Source organism: Littorina saxatilis, linkage group LG2 (assembly GCF_037325665.1).
Source record: "Littorina saxatilis isolate snail1 linkage group LG2, US_GU_Lsax_2.0, whole genome shotgun sequence".
In the NCBI taxonomy this organism is placed as follows: Eukaryota; Metazoa; Mollusca; class Gastropoda; order Littorinimorpha; family Littorinidae; genus Littorina; species Littorina saxatilis.
The window spans coordinates 1,890,508-1,908,007 of NC_090246.1; the positions used below are offsets into that span (position 1 = coordinate 1,890,508).

At 41.2% G+C, this 17,500-nt stretch overlaps 1 protein-coding gene across 2 annotated transcripts in view; it reads left to right on the forward strand.

Annotated features, from left to right (window-relative positions):
• The window catches only part of LOC138957643 (glucose dehydrogenase [FAD, quinone]-like), a 38,373-nt gene that overhangs the window by 19,325 nt on the left and 1,548 nt on the right, over positions 1–17,500 (forward strand). For both annotated transcript variants that reach the window (XM_070328725.1, XM_070328732.1), the window contains exons 10-11: positions 14,963–15,137; positions 16,394–16,619. In XM_070328725.1, the coding sequence (XP_070184826.1) occupies positions 14,963–15,137; positions 16,394–16,619 (401 nt within the window). The remainder of the gene's footprint in view (positions 1–14,962; positions 15,138–16,393; positions 16,620–17,500) is intronic.

Sequence of the window (17,500 nt, forward strand, 5' to 3'; positions counted from 1 at the left end):
TCGTCAGTTTCACTGGGTTTTGCGCGAGCGGCGGACTACGGTCACTGTGAAAAAATGCAGTGCGTTCAGTTTCATTCTGTGAGTTCCACAGCTTGACTAAAATGTAGTAATTTCGCCTTACGCGACTTGTTTTTTTTGGGTTTTTTTAAATTGGAGAAAACCGGTTTCTTTTTTTGTTGGTTTTTTTTGTGTGGTTTGCATGGTTGTTTATACAAAAAGCAATTGAGGAGCCATAGATGGTTACTTTTTTTTCTCCTTTTTTTTCTTTTTTGTTTGTTTTTCTTATTCTCGTCCATCCGCTCCCTCCCACCCCCCTCATAATATTCACAAACGTCATATATCACTTCACCTCATCTCGACTTATACATTACTCACAATCTTCTAATGTACATTTTATTTTCCAATAATGATACTATTCAAATCGTATCTATCACCATACTAATATTTACTAATACACATTTTAGCAATCAAAATAATGTGATTAAGTACCTTATTATTTTGGCATATATATTACTAGGTTGATAACCAAACAAGACATCGTGTTCTGAGAGGTGCACATTTGATCCTGTATTTCTAAAAATATAATGGACAACATTTTCCCAAAAGCTCGTCAACTTCTCACATTGACAAAAAAAGTGTTCAACATAATCAATGTGTTTACAAAATGTACATAATTTTGTTTCTCTAATTTTCATTTTATTTAATAATATATTCGTGGGATAAATATTATGTAATATTTTTCATTGTAACAATCGCAATCTTTCTTCTTTTGTACATTTGCTTGCTAACAGCCAATGACTGTGATCTAGTTTAACCTGATATTTATGTAACCAAAATGTAGCAGCGCAAGGCTCGCTCGCTTTAGACTGGACTATCAGCATGCGAATCTTTCTCGCGGAGGGGTTAATGATCACAGGGTTCCGTGTGTCAAGGTCATTATTGTGTTCGCCTGCTCGCGGGCTGGCTGTGTTTTTGCGAAGTGCAAGCGCTCGCACAGCAGTCTTCACTGCGCGGTACTCAAAAAATCTAGAGGGACTGTATCCTTTCTTTGTGCACAGCTGGTTAAAAGGAATCATATCTCCGTTAACCCAAATATCTTTCACCATATCTAAATGCGCTTCTATCCATTTTTTTTAAATATAAGCTTTTATTTTTATAAACCACTTTTATATTGTTCCACAAACATTGATCGCCAAAGCGATCTTCTCTCTCATAAATCAATGCTTTATTATGGATTCATTTTAAGAGAACTTCTGTCTAAAAGTTTGATCGAATGCATTCAATACCTTGGTTTTAGTAGTGTTGTGGCTTTAAAACAAAGTAAATTTCTTCCCAATACCTGATAAAGACTTAACGGAATCGTTGTCCACGGTTCATGTTTTTGTTGTTGAAGTTTTGCTGCCCATGTCAGTAAAAAAAAGAAGTCTGCATATCGTGGACGTTTATCATGTTAATACCACCTTCTTCCACCACATTACACAATACATTTCGTTTAACTTTTTCAAAGGCTTTTGTATTTGAATACTTCCTTTTCCAGAGAAACCTGAACAAAATAGTATTCAACTTATCGAGAACTTTAACAGGGGCAAGAAGCGCCTGCATAACGTAAACAAATTGTGAAACTAAGAAGGACTTAATAATACATAATTTGCCGCTTATACTTAAATTTCTTCTTGACCATCTGCAAATGATTTGTTCAACTTTTTCAAGTCTTTTTGGACCAATTTTCCATAATTTCAGAGGCCGGGATGTCATTTTTAAAACTGACTAATTCCCATGATTTTAACCTGGGTATTCCATTTAATATCGCAATATTTCTCTTGACAGTTTTTACGCGATCCCTACCACATTGCTTCCGTTTCACTTTTATTTAATTTTAAGCGAGATATATTGGAAAAATCATCAATAATTTTCGAAACCGTTTCCATGTCGTTTTTATCTTGAAGTAAAACAGTTATGTCATCGGCGTACATAGCCAGTTTCAAGATACGCGATGTTTGTTCTGCAAAACCTACATCTGGTAAGGCAAATCCTTTAATATTGGGGTGACTTCGGATTTGTATTGCTAATAATTCTACACTTATTTCTTCCGAAATCCAACCCATATAATTTATGCAGCTCGTGGTGTTTGTCATTAAATCAATATGTAATGCTATTTGAGACCGTGGAAGAGCCAGGTTGGTTATTGCCCTTTTAACTTCTCTTAAAACTTTAATCCATTTAACAAATTTTTCGCCAAAACCAAATTTTTTAAAGGACCAGACCACATAGTCTTTTGAGATGGAATCGTAGGCTCGGGCGTAGTCAAGGGCAAGTAATATACCTGCTTGATTTCTTTCATTAGCGTAATTAATGACATCATCAATTAATCTAATCAAGTTACTTGCCTTTCTTCCCTTAATACATCCTGTCTGATCTTCTGACACGAGGTCAGAAATAACACCAGATACGCGCTGCGATAAACATGTTGCCAGCATGTTATAATCTGTATTGGTTACAGATATAGGGTTTCCAATTCTTAAGGCTATCTCTCGGCAAATCTTTATCCTTATGGATCAACGTGATAACTGCTCTTTTCTGAGTATCTGACAATCTCTTTTATGATTAAAGAATGTTTGTGTAACAAGCTGTCAATTTATTATTTAGATTTTAAAAGTTAGGTCTAGCGCAAAAACGAGGCGCCGTTGTTGTTTACGAACAAGTCTACGAAAATAAATTCTTGGAAAATGTCTCACGCTCCACAGAAAACAGCCAGGACGTTCCCGTTCGGTGAGCGTTCAAATGGAAGTATGCTTGTACTGTATTTAGACGCTCGGGGAGCTCTGTGATGGTTTACGGGAGGCTTACTGTGCCTTTAACTGAGGAATATTTAAATTAAGAACTTTACTTTCAGCATCCTCCTCAACAAAATTCCCATTTTTATCAAACACGTTATTGTAAAATCTCACTTGCTCCTGTAAAATTCCTTTTTGCGTCGTTATTGAGAGCCATTTTCATCTATTAATCTGTCCATAAATTTTCAATCAGCTTTCACTTTTTCCATATTTAAAAAATATAATATCACTTCACATGCACAATTCTATATAACATATTACAACCAAACACAATAGCAAATAAGCAAAAAAACTCAGAACATGGTTTGAAAGGGTAGCTTTATTGGTCTTTTTTTCGAACGAATGTAAGGATCACTATATCCCGCCAAACCGCAACACGGTGGCCTAGTGGTAAGGCGTCCGCCCAGTGAGCGGGAGGTCGTGGGTTCGAACCCCGGCCGGGTCATACCTAAGACTTTAAAATTGGCAATCTAGTGGCTGCTCCGCCTGGCGTCTGGCATTATGGGGTTAGTGCTAGGACTGGTTGGTCCGGTGTCAGAATAATGTGACTGGGTGAGACATGAAGCCTCTGCTGCGACTTCTGTCTTGTGTGTGGCGCACGTTAAATGTCAAAGCAGCACCGCCCTGATAAGGCTCTTCGTGGTCGGCTGGGCGTTAAGCAAACAAACAAACAAACAAACAAAATATATCTCGCCAACTAGAGTTATTACGGCTTGTTGATTTTGCCAATACAAAAGTCATTTTTTCTCACTTCATTGGTGCAAACAGTGTAATATTGTGTTGTAAATTCTATTGTTATGCGATTGTAGTTATATTTGTAAGCATAAGAGAGAGAGAGAGAGAGAGAGAGAGAGAGAGAGAGAGAGAGAGAGAGAGAGAGAGAGAGACAGACAGACAGAGAGAGAGAGAGAGAGAGATTTTTCACTCCATCAAAGTATCTCCTTTTGAATGCTAAATATAAGTCAGGGAATACGTCTAAAAATGGCCTCCAAATTCCAGGAAATATGTATATTACCTGGATATTTTAGGGAATATATATATATTCATTGAGTGAAACAGGGAATACGTATAAATCAAATCTCTTATATTATTAAAAGCTGCATCAAAAGGTGTGCAACATTGATATCGGGACTACACAAAATAGAATGTTTATATAATGGGTGGTGGTGGATAATGCTGTCTGGATTAAAATATAAAAAGAGGTAAACAGGTGGCGAACTGTTAAGTTTCACTGACGGTTTAGTCTTCAGTGACAATGCAAATAACAAATCAGAGGTGATTCTTGCTAAACATCAAGCTTTTATTTATTCGTATGAATTTAGCAATGAAAAACGGATTGACAATTAAGGGTAAAGAGAGAGGGGGGGGAGAAAGAAGGAGGGGGAGAGAGAGGGAGGGGGGAGAGAGGGAGGGGGGGGGAGAGAGGAACGGGGGAAGAGAGGCAGGGCGAGAGAGAGGGATGCGTGGGGCTGGCGGTGGGGGTTGGGGGGGGGGGGGGCGTGGAGAGGAGCAGCTAGTCGTAGAGCGGTTCGACTCGCGCAGTGGCTATACATTACACGGTTCGCGTGCCATCAATTAGCACGTCGTCAAGCAGGTAACCCGCTGAGAAACCTACTGGAGAGCTAGAGAGACAGCTGGACGCATTCCTTGTTTATGGTCAGCAGATTAATGTACTGCCACACTGAGATTGAAGTCGCAGAGGGTTACATCGGACTGGGTGGCCGAGTGGTAACGCAGTTGCGCTCGGAAGCGAGAGGTTGCGAGTTCGACCCTGGGTCAGGGCGTTAGCAATTTTCTCCACCCTTTCCTAACCTAGGTGGTGGGTTCAAGTGCTAGTCTTTCGGATGAGACGAAAAACCGAGGTCCCTTCGTGTACACTACATTGGGGTGTGCACGTTAAAGATCCCACGATTGACAAAAGGGTCTTTCCTGGCAAAATTGTATAGGCATAGATAAAAATGTCCACCAAAATACCCGTGTGACTTGGAATAATAGGCCGTGAAAAGTAGGATATGCGCCGAAATGGCTGCGATCTGCTGGCCGATGTGAATGCGTGATGTATTGTGTAATAAAAATTCCATCTCACACGGCATAAATAATACCCTGCGCCTTGAATATGTGCACGATATAAATTGCATAAAATAAAAATAAAATAAATAAATCCCTGCGCTTAGAACTGTACCCACGGAATACGCGCGATATAAGCCTCATATTGATTGATTGATTGACATCCTCATATAGTCACAGTATACTGACACCAGTCCTAGCATGATAGAGCGGCTGTCACTATAGGTGTCTCTCTTTGTGTGTCTGTATCATATTACTTGTGATTAAAACAAAAAATGCCTGATAGGAAACAAATAGAAAAAAATGTTATGACAGAGATTCCCCTAATATTTCCGAATGTCATTTCTACAATGACGCTTTGAATAACGTCTTGATAAAAGTTGGTTGACGTGAAATGTGGCTTGAAAAAAAAGAGCATTAAAACCTTTAACGTAATGCAACAAGCAGAGAATGCAGAGAATATGGAATATTAGCTGTCATAGGGGTACGATACCAGTTAATCACGTTTAACCGAATGTTTGGAGATTCGAGAGTGGAGGGTGTCATTATTGAAGAGAGAGAGAGAGATGGAGAGAGAGGAGAGTTGGGAAAAGAGAGAGTGTGTGTAAGAAGGTGAGAGACAGAGGGCGATGGGGAGAGGTTGAGTGATCATATGAGGGGTGTTGTCAATATTAGAAAGATAGAGGGGGAGAGAAGGAGAGAGAGATGGGAGGGTGAAGAAAGAGAGAGAGTGTGTAAGATGCCTCCATAAGAGATGTAGCCTAGAATAAAAGCAATGTCCCTCGATGCATGTATTATTTCTCTTAACGAGTATAAAATAAGTTATGTAAGTCATTTTTCGTAGGCCTAATATGAAAACAATAATGTTGAAGTCTGAATCCAGTATCATTATTTTGAACTGTTTCGGTCTATACATGTAGTCTGCTTAAAGCAGAACGCTTCCGTGTAGCATACTTGTATCTTTCATGTTCTCTTGGGACGGGCCAGGGAATGTGTTACAAACTAACGCTTGCTTATTAGCAAGCCCAGTCAGTTCTGTACGCGAGTAGTGAAACATGATAGCGGTCAGTGGATCAGTTACCAACATTCCTACTGACATCTGGTAGTGATTTAGTCTTGATGGTGATCGGTGCTTTCCTTCGTTAGCCACTGGACTTGTCAGTTACATTTTGACGATTATCTGAGCGACCCCTTTTACAGAAAATTCAAATAGCAACCGAACCCATTCATGGAAGATCATATAGGATGTACATTAGGTCCCTAATCACGAAGACGGTCACCTAGAAACTCGCTCAAATATGTGATTTTTCTTGATACATTGTTAACTAATCTAAAAGATTGGAGTTTTCCTAACAATACACACACACACAACGTATTCGTTTTGATAACAAAAATAATGATATGGCATGTATCAATAGCCGGCATGTGATAAAGGGGTAACAAAATAATAATTAACAAGTGACCATAAGGATCCTAATACTTTCCGTTGATCATCTCGTGCTGTGGTTGTTGTTTTATTATTTAAAGTCTTCTTCATCGAAATGATAAGACATCTCGGGCTGATTGGTCCTGATATGGCTCAAAAGAGTCGGCTGGACCGAAAGCAAATATCAAGTAAAGTATCTGGGGCTGATAGAACATATAGACCCTAACGGGTGTAAAGTGAGCATATATTAAAACCCTTCCTGGCCGGATAATATGGTACCTAGGGTCACCAAAGTTCAGAGCTTCTCGGCATCGACTCCGATGAGCATGCTTCCGAATAGTGGTGTCACCAGTTTTATCAGTTTTGGAGAAAAGTGGGTGCAAACGAAAACATTTAAACCATGCCTGACGGGATAATGTTGGCACTAGGATCATCAAACTACAGAGCAAATCAATATCAATCACCACAAACTGGGGCCTTAATTTCGGAGAAAATAACTGTGTCCTTACTGGAGACAATTGAGTTTGTTTGTTTGTTTGCTTAACGCCCAGCCGACCACGAAGGGCCATATCAGGGCGGTGCTGCTTTGACATAGAACGTGCGCCACACACAAGACAGAAGTCGCAGCACAGGCTTCATGTCTCACCCAGTCACATTATTTTGACACCGGACCAACCAATCCTAGCACTAACCCCATAATGCCAGACGCCAGGCGGAGCAGCCACTAGATTGCCAATTTTAAAGTCTTAGGTATGACCCGGCCGGGGTTTGAACCCACGACCTCCCGATCACGGGGCGGACGCCTTACCACTAGGCCAACCGTGCCGGTTAGACAATTGAGTACATGTATACGAAATAGCATTTCCTGACGGGATAATTTTGAGTGACACCAGGGTCATCGATCCGCAGGACATAATTATGAGCGTTTATTCCCATGGACCTCGAGCTCATAGCCAAAATGAGTTTCAATAGCTTTACCTATTTGGGAGAAATGAGTACATATATATGTTAGTCATATTGAGAACAGACAGAAGTCAAACGGGATAATTGCACTATGATCAACAAACTACTTCGTTTGAATGCAAATGTGTTGTTTGTCCCCCAGAGGGTGGACGTTTGCGTTTGTTCCGGTCAGTCTATATGTCACACAAGTCACTAAAATATCACTCACGCGAACTGTCAAGACGCAAAATAGATAAGTTGGTAAATTGCTCTCCTAACGTGACAAAACGAAAGTGTCTGAGGCAGGAGATCGAATCCCATTGGCGTCGTTAATTTAAAAAAAAAGCTCACTGGGTGACGCAGGGGTTTGTCGGACCTGTTCTTCTTAGGGGTTGGGGAGGGGGGAGGTGTTGCGTTGTTGTTGTTGTTTTTTGGGGGAGAAGAACATTGCAGTTATGATAAAAAAAAATTCTGTCAATATTTGTCCCGCGCTAATCTGTGTGAAATCGCTTACCGTTGCCAATCATAATTCATATATTAATACAGGTACTGGTAGCCTCAGTCACACGAAATTGCTAATTTCTGTGGTACTGGGCAACTTTCACGTTATTCCTTTTGCATGGGCATAGTGGAGGCCACCTCAATCAGGACTGGCTGGGACTAATGTGTTTATTTTTTTTTAATTAAGTGGGTTTATTTGAACATTAAATATTTTTACCTACCGCCGGATGCCCTTAGGCACCCCTGAAGCTCGACATGCAGCCGTCCGGGATAAAACTGCCCGAGAATCCAATAAACACTTTAGACAACACAGTATCATGTCAAATCAAGTTCACTCTCAAACCTATCAAGTTATTATTGTTGTTACTTATTGGAATGGCAAACGGAACATCCATTGCCTATGGTTTTTGTAATGTCATAGCTGTATTTCTCCCTGAAACTTTTGCAAATTATTAGTAGGCCAGTTGGTTAGGACACTCTTGCTTCATCACGTTCTAATCACGCACGTTCGAATCCACGCGGTGTCACTTTTTTTTCTCCCTTTCCCCTACGCTACATTACTTTTCAGGGAATGTGTGCTGTTCATTGTTATTTTATTTTACTGATACGTTTTTTATAATTTAATTCGTCATCCAGCGGGGACGTTTGCGATTGTTCCATTCCGTAAGTATGTATGTATGTCACAATATAGGAACTGCGATAAATCCTGAACGGCTAAGTATTTTTCAACCAAACTTTGTAGGTAGATGTAGACACACGATAGCCTATTGCGTGCAACATTTATATTGGATAGGTCAAAGGTCAAGGTCATTACGGGGCCCGATGGTCAAAATACATAATCAGCCATGTCTCCCAAAGTTCTGGGAATATTTCAATGAAACTTTTTTTCATTACATACTCTGAGGACGGGTCTACAAAATAGCAGTTAAAAATTACATAATCACAGCAAAAATGTTTTTCTCAGAAAGTCGAGTTGAAGTTTTTCTTCTTTTTTCCCCCCTTAAGTTGAAGGGACTAATGTGCTGCGTCTTCATGTTTAATTTCATTTAAAAAAAATGGTTGGCTGGTTCCAAAGTTATAAGGGTTTTAACCATCATATTTGTGGTAATCATATGACTGATAGTTATAAGGCTTCGCTGATCAGGGGAGCTAATCTACTCCACTGAATCACCATCGCTTTGAAGCTATGAATACAATAATAAATCAGTCATGATTCAGACAAGATAAGTCGACCATTGCAACAATAATAGCAATTGATAATGGTATGGATTCGCATAGACACTTTAATATCCACACCATCAGTGATTAATGAAAATCATAAAACATTTGTTACATCCCGTGAGGAGCACGAGTATTGCTAGTGATAATAATAATAAACATTTAGAATCCGAATACTTCCTAATGCAAGGAGCCCTAGTCGTTTACATAAACCGAAGATGGGGAGGTAGAACTTTTCTCTCCCTTCTTCAATGCTAGCGTTCTTGGCCAGGGCACGGTAACTTGATACCAACACGAAAAGGAACGCTGAAACCATGGTCCTGTGGCGCCGCTAACCCGTAACCGGTGGTCAGCATCTGAGTTACAGTGCTAGCTCGGCGAAGCCACAGCGAAAGGGCTACGGCTGTAACCCGATAACGGCACCGGCTGATAACAAGTTCACGCTGATATCAATGGCCTTGCTGCATCGCCAACTACTCTTCTGAGTCTCGGGCACCCCGCTGCACCAGCCTCTCTCCTTTCACCTCTACTTCTGGTGGCCCAATCGGAGGTTCCTCTGCTAGCCACCGATGCTCTGGTTGCTTCAACTTTACGTGATATTTGACATCCTTGACCTCTGATAACATCTAGCCTTGTGTAGAGCACTTGATCACAAAATCAGGACTATTATAATTAAGACAAGTACTATACACTTATAACTTTTTTCATATTTTTTTCTTGCTGTTTATTTTTAGTATTATCATAAAACCATTAATATTACAATTAAGTTCTCATGACCCACAATCTTGACAATAACTGAAATAATGACATCAGTGACTATGCCTTGAAGCTCTTGGACAACATTCAAGTGTGTGATATTTATACTGATATTACTGACTTGAAAAATAACTGTGAAGTAAAATGCTTATACTGTCTTAATATACTGTTTAAAACGTTCGCCAGAGACGTTTCTGTTTAATTTTGGTAGCACTTATTTGAGCCTCGTGCTTTTGTGTTTCTTCATCTTGCCCTTTCTATTGTAATTCGGACTGTTGGATAAATATGTATTTAAACCAAAAGAAGGCGTACTTCTCTTTTTAACTGTCAATAGTTCGATGAAACAACGCATCAGTTCAGGCGCAGTCAAGTCCAGACAAGCCCCTGTCAGTCACTCCAGTACACGCGTTCGGAATGCACGACACGCTTGATACGGTTAGTTAAACACTTCCCCTCCGCCTTTGGTAACTTGACACTGATAGCGCGGCGGGGAGGTAGCTCAGTTGGTAGCGCGCTGGCTTTGTAGCCAGTCGGTCGCTATCAGCGTGGGTTCGATCCCCACGTTCGGCGAGAGATTTATTTCTCGGAGTCAACTTTGTGCAGACTCTCTTCGGTGTCTGAACACCCCCGTGTGAACACATGCGCACGAAAAAGATCCCACGTTCACAGCGAAAGTCTCAGGGCTTGGAAAACACGAAGACACGCATGCATCACCTCTCGTCTCCGATTATAATGATCGTATTTCGATACTTTGACGGGGGCGGGGATATAGCTCAGTCGGTAGCGCGCTGGATTTGTATCCAGTTGGCCGCTGTCAGCGTGAGTTCGTCCCCACGTTCGGCGAGAGATTTATTTCTCAGAGTCAACTTTGTGTGCAGACTCTCCTCGGTGTCCGAACACCCCCGTGTGTACACGCAAGCACAAGACCAAGTGCGCACGAAAAAGATCCTGTAATCCATGTCAGAGTTCGGTGGGTTATAGAAACACGAAAATACCCAGCATGCTTCCCCCGAAAGCGGCGTATGGCTGCCTAAATGGCGGGGTAAAAACGGTCATACACGTAAACTTCCACTCGTGCAAAAAACACACGTAGTGTACGTGGGAGTTTCAGCCCACGAACGCAGAAGAAGAAGAAGAAGAAGATACTTTGACGAGACAAACCCAATGCTGGTGTGTCGAAGAAGACAGCCACAGCGGGCTTGTTCGAATCAAAGTATCACACCATAACTTCAACGTATTACCAATACCTGTCCCAATATAGACCAGTTGGTCTAAGAGGACGTTAAACCCTAAAAGTCAGTCACACTGATAGCCGAAGGCGCAGCTCCTTTGCCCAGTCCATAAAACAAGAGGCACATACAATACACGCACAGGGGTAGAGGAGACGAAATAGGTGAATAAGAATAATCAGATATGTAATAGTTTTACTGCATTATAACAAACATTTAGGTGTTAATGTTGCTATTTTAAATTAAAGCCATGCTTTTTTTTGTTTAAACTGTGGCGTCATTTTCTGGTTTTGTTTTTGTATCCGGGGTTGTAAGAATTTACATGACAAATACAGGCATGTGATCATGCAGCCGAGTTGCAATGAGAAAGGCAACACAGATTCAGGCAGTTCGAGTTCATCATTAAAATTGTCTACTGTTGGTCTTTGGCATGGTGCGTGTCAAGACCTCACAGTCATGCTGGGAAGAAACCCTAGGTAGCGGAAGGTTACCGCTGTTCTCCCCTCACACTCTCTGTATCTCTCACGGTCCCTCTTTCTCCTCCCCCCCCCTCTCTCTTGTATCTTATAATAAATTTAGAGTACAAATATATATATCTCTCTTTCCCCCTATCTCGATTTCTCTCCCTTTCCCTCCTCTCTCTGTTTCCCTCTTTCCTCTATCAATAAATTTAGAATACAATTTTTTTTCTCTCTCTCTCTCTCTCTCTCTCTCTCTCTCTCTCTCTCTCTCTCTCTCCCTCTCTCTCTCTCTCTCTCTCTCTCTCTCTCTCTCTCTCTCTCTCTCTCTCTCTCTCTCTCTCCTTTTTAGAATGCAGTGAACGTTTCGACATTCAAGTATAATTGTTACAAAACATGTTTGGAAAAAGAGAAATACATTGAATTAATCGAAGATATTAAGTACAGAGTTGCTCTTACTCGTTTCCGCGCAGGAGTATCCGAAATCAACGCTCACAAGTTTCGGTACGCACCAAACCAAACGACAAGAAACTGTTCTCTCTGTACAGCTGATAAAGAAGATGAACACCATGTTGTATTTTTATGTCCTTTTTATCAAGACCTTCGAGCAAAGTATTTAACAATCTCGATCTCTAAGACGCTGCAACAACAACTTGTGTATTTCTGTGGCAGTAATGAGGATAATTTGATGAACAGCTTCAGCAGATTTGTGTTCTTCATGTTACAGAAGAGACGAACCCTTAGAAATCAGGTTCAGTGACATGTCATCAGGGTCTTAATGTATTTGTTGAATTTTATGCGTGACTATAATTTATAACTGTGCAGATACTAATGCTGTTATTTTAACCACTATTGTAAGGGGCTGTGGCCTTAGACAATTAAAGATTTGTTCTTGTTCTTGTTCTTGTTCTTGTTCTCTCTCTCTCTCTCTATCTCTCTCTCTCTATCTCTCTCTCTCTCTCCCATAATTTATTGATAGTGATACTAATAGTATTCCTTCTCCCCTCACGCTCTCTGTATCTCTCATGGTCCCTCTTTCTCTCCCGCCCCCCCCCCCCCTCCTACCTCTCTCTCTTATCTTATAATACATTTCTCTCCTCTATCAATAAATTTAGAATACGATATTATCTCTCTGTGCCTCTCTCTCTTACTGTCGTTGCGCGCGCACGCTTATTATGAGATAAGGGAGGTAGAGGTGGGGGGGGGGGGGGGGGGGAGAGGGAACGTGAGCTAGAGACGGAAAAAGTGAGGAGAGAATACTATAAATATATATTATGTAATAGAGAGAGAGAGAGCGAGAGAGATATAAAAGAAAGAGAGAGAGATGAGAGAGAGAGAGCGAAAGAGAGAGAGAGAGAGAGAGAGAGAGAGAGAGAGAGAGAGAGAGAGAGAGAGAGAGAGAGAGAGAGAGAATTGAATTGAACTTTATTTAACAAGGATTAAGATTTAAGGCTACGCCTTTTCTTACAATCTGTCCTTGGGACGCATAGACACACAATAATATATTTTAAAAAAATAAAAAAAAATATAAAAAAATAAAAAGTTAAAAAGTCAAGGAGGTCGGAAAACTGCAGCACGTGATAATAAAGATGACGATGATGATGATGATGACGATGATGATGATGATGATGACGATGATGATAATGATGAAGATGAGGCATGAAGAGCATACATATGTGGTTATTCATAAAATCAAATGCATACTATGCAGGTAATAATAAATACAAGCTGGTAGCAATCGAACATGAAGCAATTATGAGAGAGAGAGAGAGAGAGAGAGAGAGAGAGAGAGAGAGAGAGAGAGAGAGAGAGAGAGAGAGAGAGAGAGAGTATGTAAAGCGCTTAGAGAACGTCAAGCGCTATATAAATCTCCCATATAAATAAATAAAGGAGTGAGAGAATACTATAAATATATTATGGAAAAGACAGAGAGAGAGAGAGAGAGAGAGAGAGAGAGAGAGAGAGAGAGAGAGAGAGGGGGGGGAGAGAGAAAGAGAGAGAGAGAGAGAGAGAGAGAGAGAGACTGACACTGACACAGTTTAATTGAATATGGGCCTACAGCCCCTTTCAATGGGGGGGGGGGGGGGGTACACATAAATCACAGGAAAAAAAATAGAAAACATGATATTTAAACGTATGCAAAATACACAGTGGTTTGTTCCAAGCATTGCTGCTTTCCTCTATCAATAATCTTGCACATCAATGCTGCCTAATATACACATACAACCGAGAGAGAGAGAGAGAGAGAGAGAGAGAGAGAGAGAGAGAGAGAGAGAGAGAGAGAGAGAGAGAGAGAGAGAGAGAGAGAGAGAGAGATGCCTAATAAAGTTTGTTTTCAGGCCTATTCACTTCACTATTGGTCATTCTTTGTAAAAGATTGTTTCTACTCAGTTATTTACTGTCAATGATGCTTGAGACACAAGAGAACGATTGCTGTTATTTTTAAATCTGCAGTGATAACTTTTAGGTTGTGTGTAAAAAGTTGGTTCTGTACGTATATTTCATACGTTAAGTACCTTTGAAATTCAAACCGCTACTACTTGACAAAATGATGAGCCTTATTTACAAAAATAAAGGATCGTAGTTCAAACTGTCTGTCTATGAATGTCTGAATTGAATGTGCTGTCCCGATATACAGGTCGAAATAATATGGCCACCAACATCTCTATTTCTGTGTAATAAAACCTTGGAACCGCAGGCGACGTTAAGTACCGCTATGTCCGTACGGAAAGCACTAAGTACCGCTATGTCCGTACAGAAAGCACTAAGTACCGTTGGTCAAAACACCCGACTACTCCCAATTAGGGCTATGTTTCTACTCAGTTATTTGCTGTCAATGATGATTGAGATACAAGAGAACGATTGCTGTTATTTTTAAATCTGCAGTGAGAACTTTTAGGTTGTGTGTAAAAAGTTGGTTCTGTACGTATATTTCATACGTTAAGTACCTTTGAAATTCAAACCGCTACTACTTGACAAAATGATGAGCCTTATTTACGAAAATAAAGGATCGTAGTTCAAACTAACATGCCTACATATAAACATCATAAACAACACACAAAAGTATTATGTACATGGGTTTTAACATCGCAGGTACTTAGCGCGGTACCTAGTGCAGCCAAGGTCTATGCACGGTACCTAAGGCCCTCTCATACGGACATGCCGGTACTTAGCGTCAGCCTCGCACACACACACACACACACACACACACACACACACACACACACACACACACACACAAACAAACAAACAAACAAACAAACACACACACACACAAACAAATAAACAAACACACAAACAAACACACACAAAAACAAACAAACAAAGAAACGAAGACAAAAACAAAACAAACAAAACATACACAAACCCAACCAACAAGCAAACCAACATCAAACCGAACAAACGAAAGAACAAACACGAACAATAGTCATACATCCAACCAACTAGCCCACCAACCAACCAACCAAGGATACGCCCTGTCCATCAGAAATCGACCAGCACTACCATTTTGTTGGCCCTGTTCGCGTTCAGAACTCGGAGCGGATGTCAGAGAGAGAGAGCAGTGAGGGATTTTCCTGTATGGCAACTCTTCTCCACCAGACCAGCAAAGGGACGATACTCTTGCAGTCCTCTGACCCCCGGGTGCCCCCTGTCATTGACCCCAACTACCTGGACAGGCCCGAAGACTTGGACACTTTGTTGCACGGTGAGTTAGTTTAAACATTTTTTTTTTCATTTTGTGTTTGTTTGATTTGTGTATGCAACATCGTTTCACAATGCAACGTATAGAACGATAAGAAACGAAATGTGTATAATTATGGACACGTCACACGCATTAGAAACAATTCACATGCAAGGTGAGTTGATAAAACAAATACCAACATTCGTCTTTTTCTGCCTCCCTGAGACTTTTACTTTCAGGGTCATGTGATGGCGTCATACCAATTTGTATCCAGCCACGTGGGTAGCATATGACAATGTCACACGCTTTCCTTCTTTGCCACTACTAAAGCAAACGTGTGCAAGATTGTATGTTACGCGCTTTGGAGCATGTGCAAGAACGGATTCAAACTCGAAATCGTCCCTCCAAAAGCCCCAAAATGCACACATGACTTTTATTTCTCCTGCTGTTATCGTTTCTTCTCTTTACAAATTCTTCAACGCTCAGAATACTGAAAACGGCATCCCAGACGACAGTACTGTTTCCATACGCGAATTTAGCTGCCCTTGGAAAGTGGCTCGCTCAGGAGGCCTGTTAGTCTGACACTATAAGGACAGAGTTGTGAACATAGATGACAAAGATCCCGGAAAGAACAAACATTTCGCGGATGCAGACACAGAAAGACGTCATGAAGATTGCGATGCTTCAAAAGATACAGACTGTGACGATGACTGTGACGTCATTCACATATTCCGAGACGTCATTTATAGTTGTTCGGTCACTTTCGTCAAAAAGTAGATCTCTCCACAATGGCTGCTCCTGTGTTTAGGTTTATCAAGCGTGAGTACGCAAAACGTGTTTGTTCTCTCCTCTGTTGAAGCTGTGAGACATAATCGCCATTACGAGCTAGTCGTGTGACAGAGAGTGTTCTTGCACACTCGACTGCTGCTGTTTCACTCCGGCTAAAGCCGTCGTGAAACATCTACAGTCTCGTGTGCAAGAAAACTCTCTGTCACACGACTAGCTCGTAATAGCGCTGTCTTCCACGGTGTGCGTGCTTTGTATCTGTGTGTTTCGCTGAAAACGCGGGATCTCTAACATGCGCGAGTCTGTGGAGCAGGTGGACGGGAAAAAGAAAAGATTATAAGGAACAGTGACAAGAATTATGTATAGCCTACAATTAGGGTAAGAGTTGTGCAAGCTTCTTTAAACTCAGACTTTGCCCGAAAGATGGATCACTCTAGTAAACATAAACACAACGTCAAAGAAGTTCATGCATTCGTTCCATTAATTCATGGCAGGCGTCAAGCTATGCCTGCGGCTAATTCAGACACCGACGCTACGGAAGCTGGGGGCCGAACTGGTGGACAAACCCTTGCCATCCTGTGTGGCCAAGCATGGCTACATGACAGACGAGTACTGGCGCTGTCTCATCAGGTTCTCTCTCTTCACCACCTATCACCCGGTCGGGACGTGCAGGATGGGAGGCGTTAACGATCCCACGGCCGTTGTTGATAGTCAACTCAGGTGAGAGGACTGTGGAAGATGTTGAGAAATATGAGAGAGAGAGAGAGAGAGAGAGAGAGAGAGAGAGAGAGAGAGAGAGAGAGAGAGGGAGAGGGAGAGGGAGAGGGTGTGTTTGTGTGTGTGCCCGGTGTGTGTATGTGTATGCGTGTGTGTGTGTGTGTATGTGTGTGGGTGTGTGTGGTGTGTGTGTGTGTGTGTGCGTGTGTGCGTGTGTATGCGTGTGTGTGTGTGTGTGTATGTGTGTGTGTATGCGTGTGTGTGTGTGTGTGTGTGTGTGTGTGTGTGTGTCTGTGTGTGTGTGTGTGTGTGTGTGTATGTGTGTGTGTATGTGTGTGTGTATGTGTGTGTGTGTGTGTGTGTCTTCAATCGTAAAACATCACAAACAATTCTAACTAAATATGACATTATACACATAGGGGAAGGGCACCTAATATGGACCGGCTCCAAATATGGACCACCTTCTGTTCTGACAAACTAACGGCGCTAGAGCGCTCAAAAAAGTTTTATTTGCTGTATTCACCCTCTCTGGATAACTTGCACATGTCAAAACAGTTGCAGAAACAGAAATCTCAAAACCGTTAGGCTTTTTCTCTTTTTTTCACTTTTGGCAGCGTTCACTCTAAATTTGCCGCCTAAAACGGACTCGTTTCTGTCCACAGCCAAAGCTTTTATCACACAAAAATTGCTATATATGACAGCTAAAACCGTATTTGTTACATTTTAGCAGTGTTGACCCCGAGTTTCTACTGCAAACAAAAAATAATAGCAAAATCTTTAAGTATGTGCGAGTCCCCTAATATGGACCACCTTCAACAAATCGAAGAAAATAAAAGCTAAAGGCTATTTTCATTAATTCATTAAGAAGCTTGCTGGAAATAACC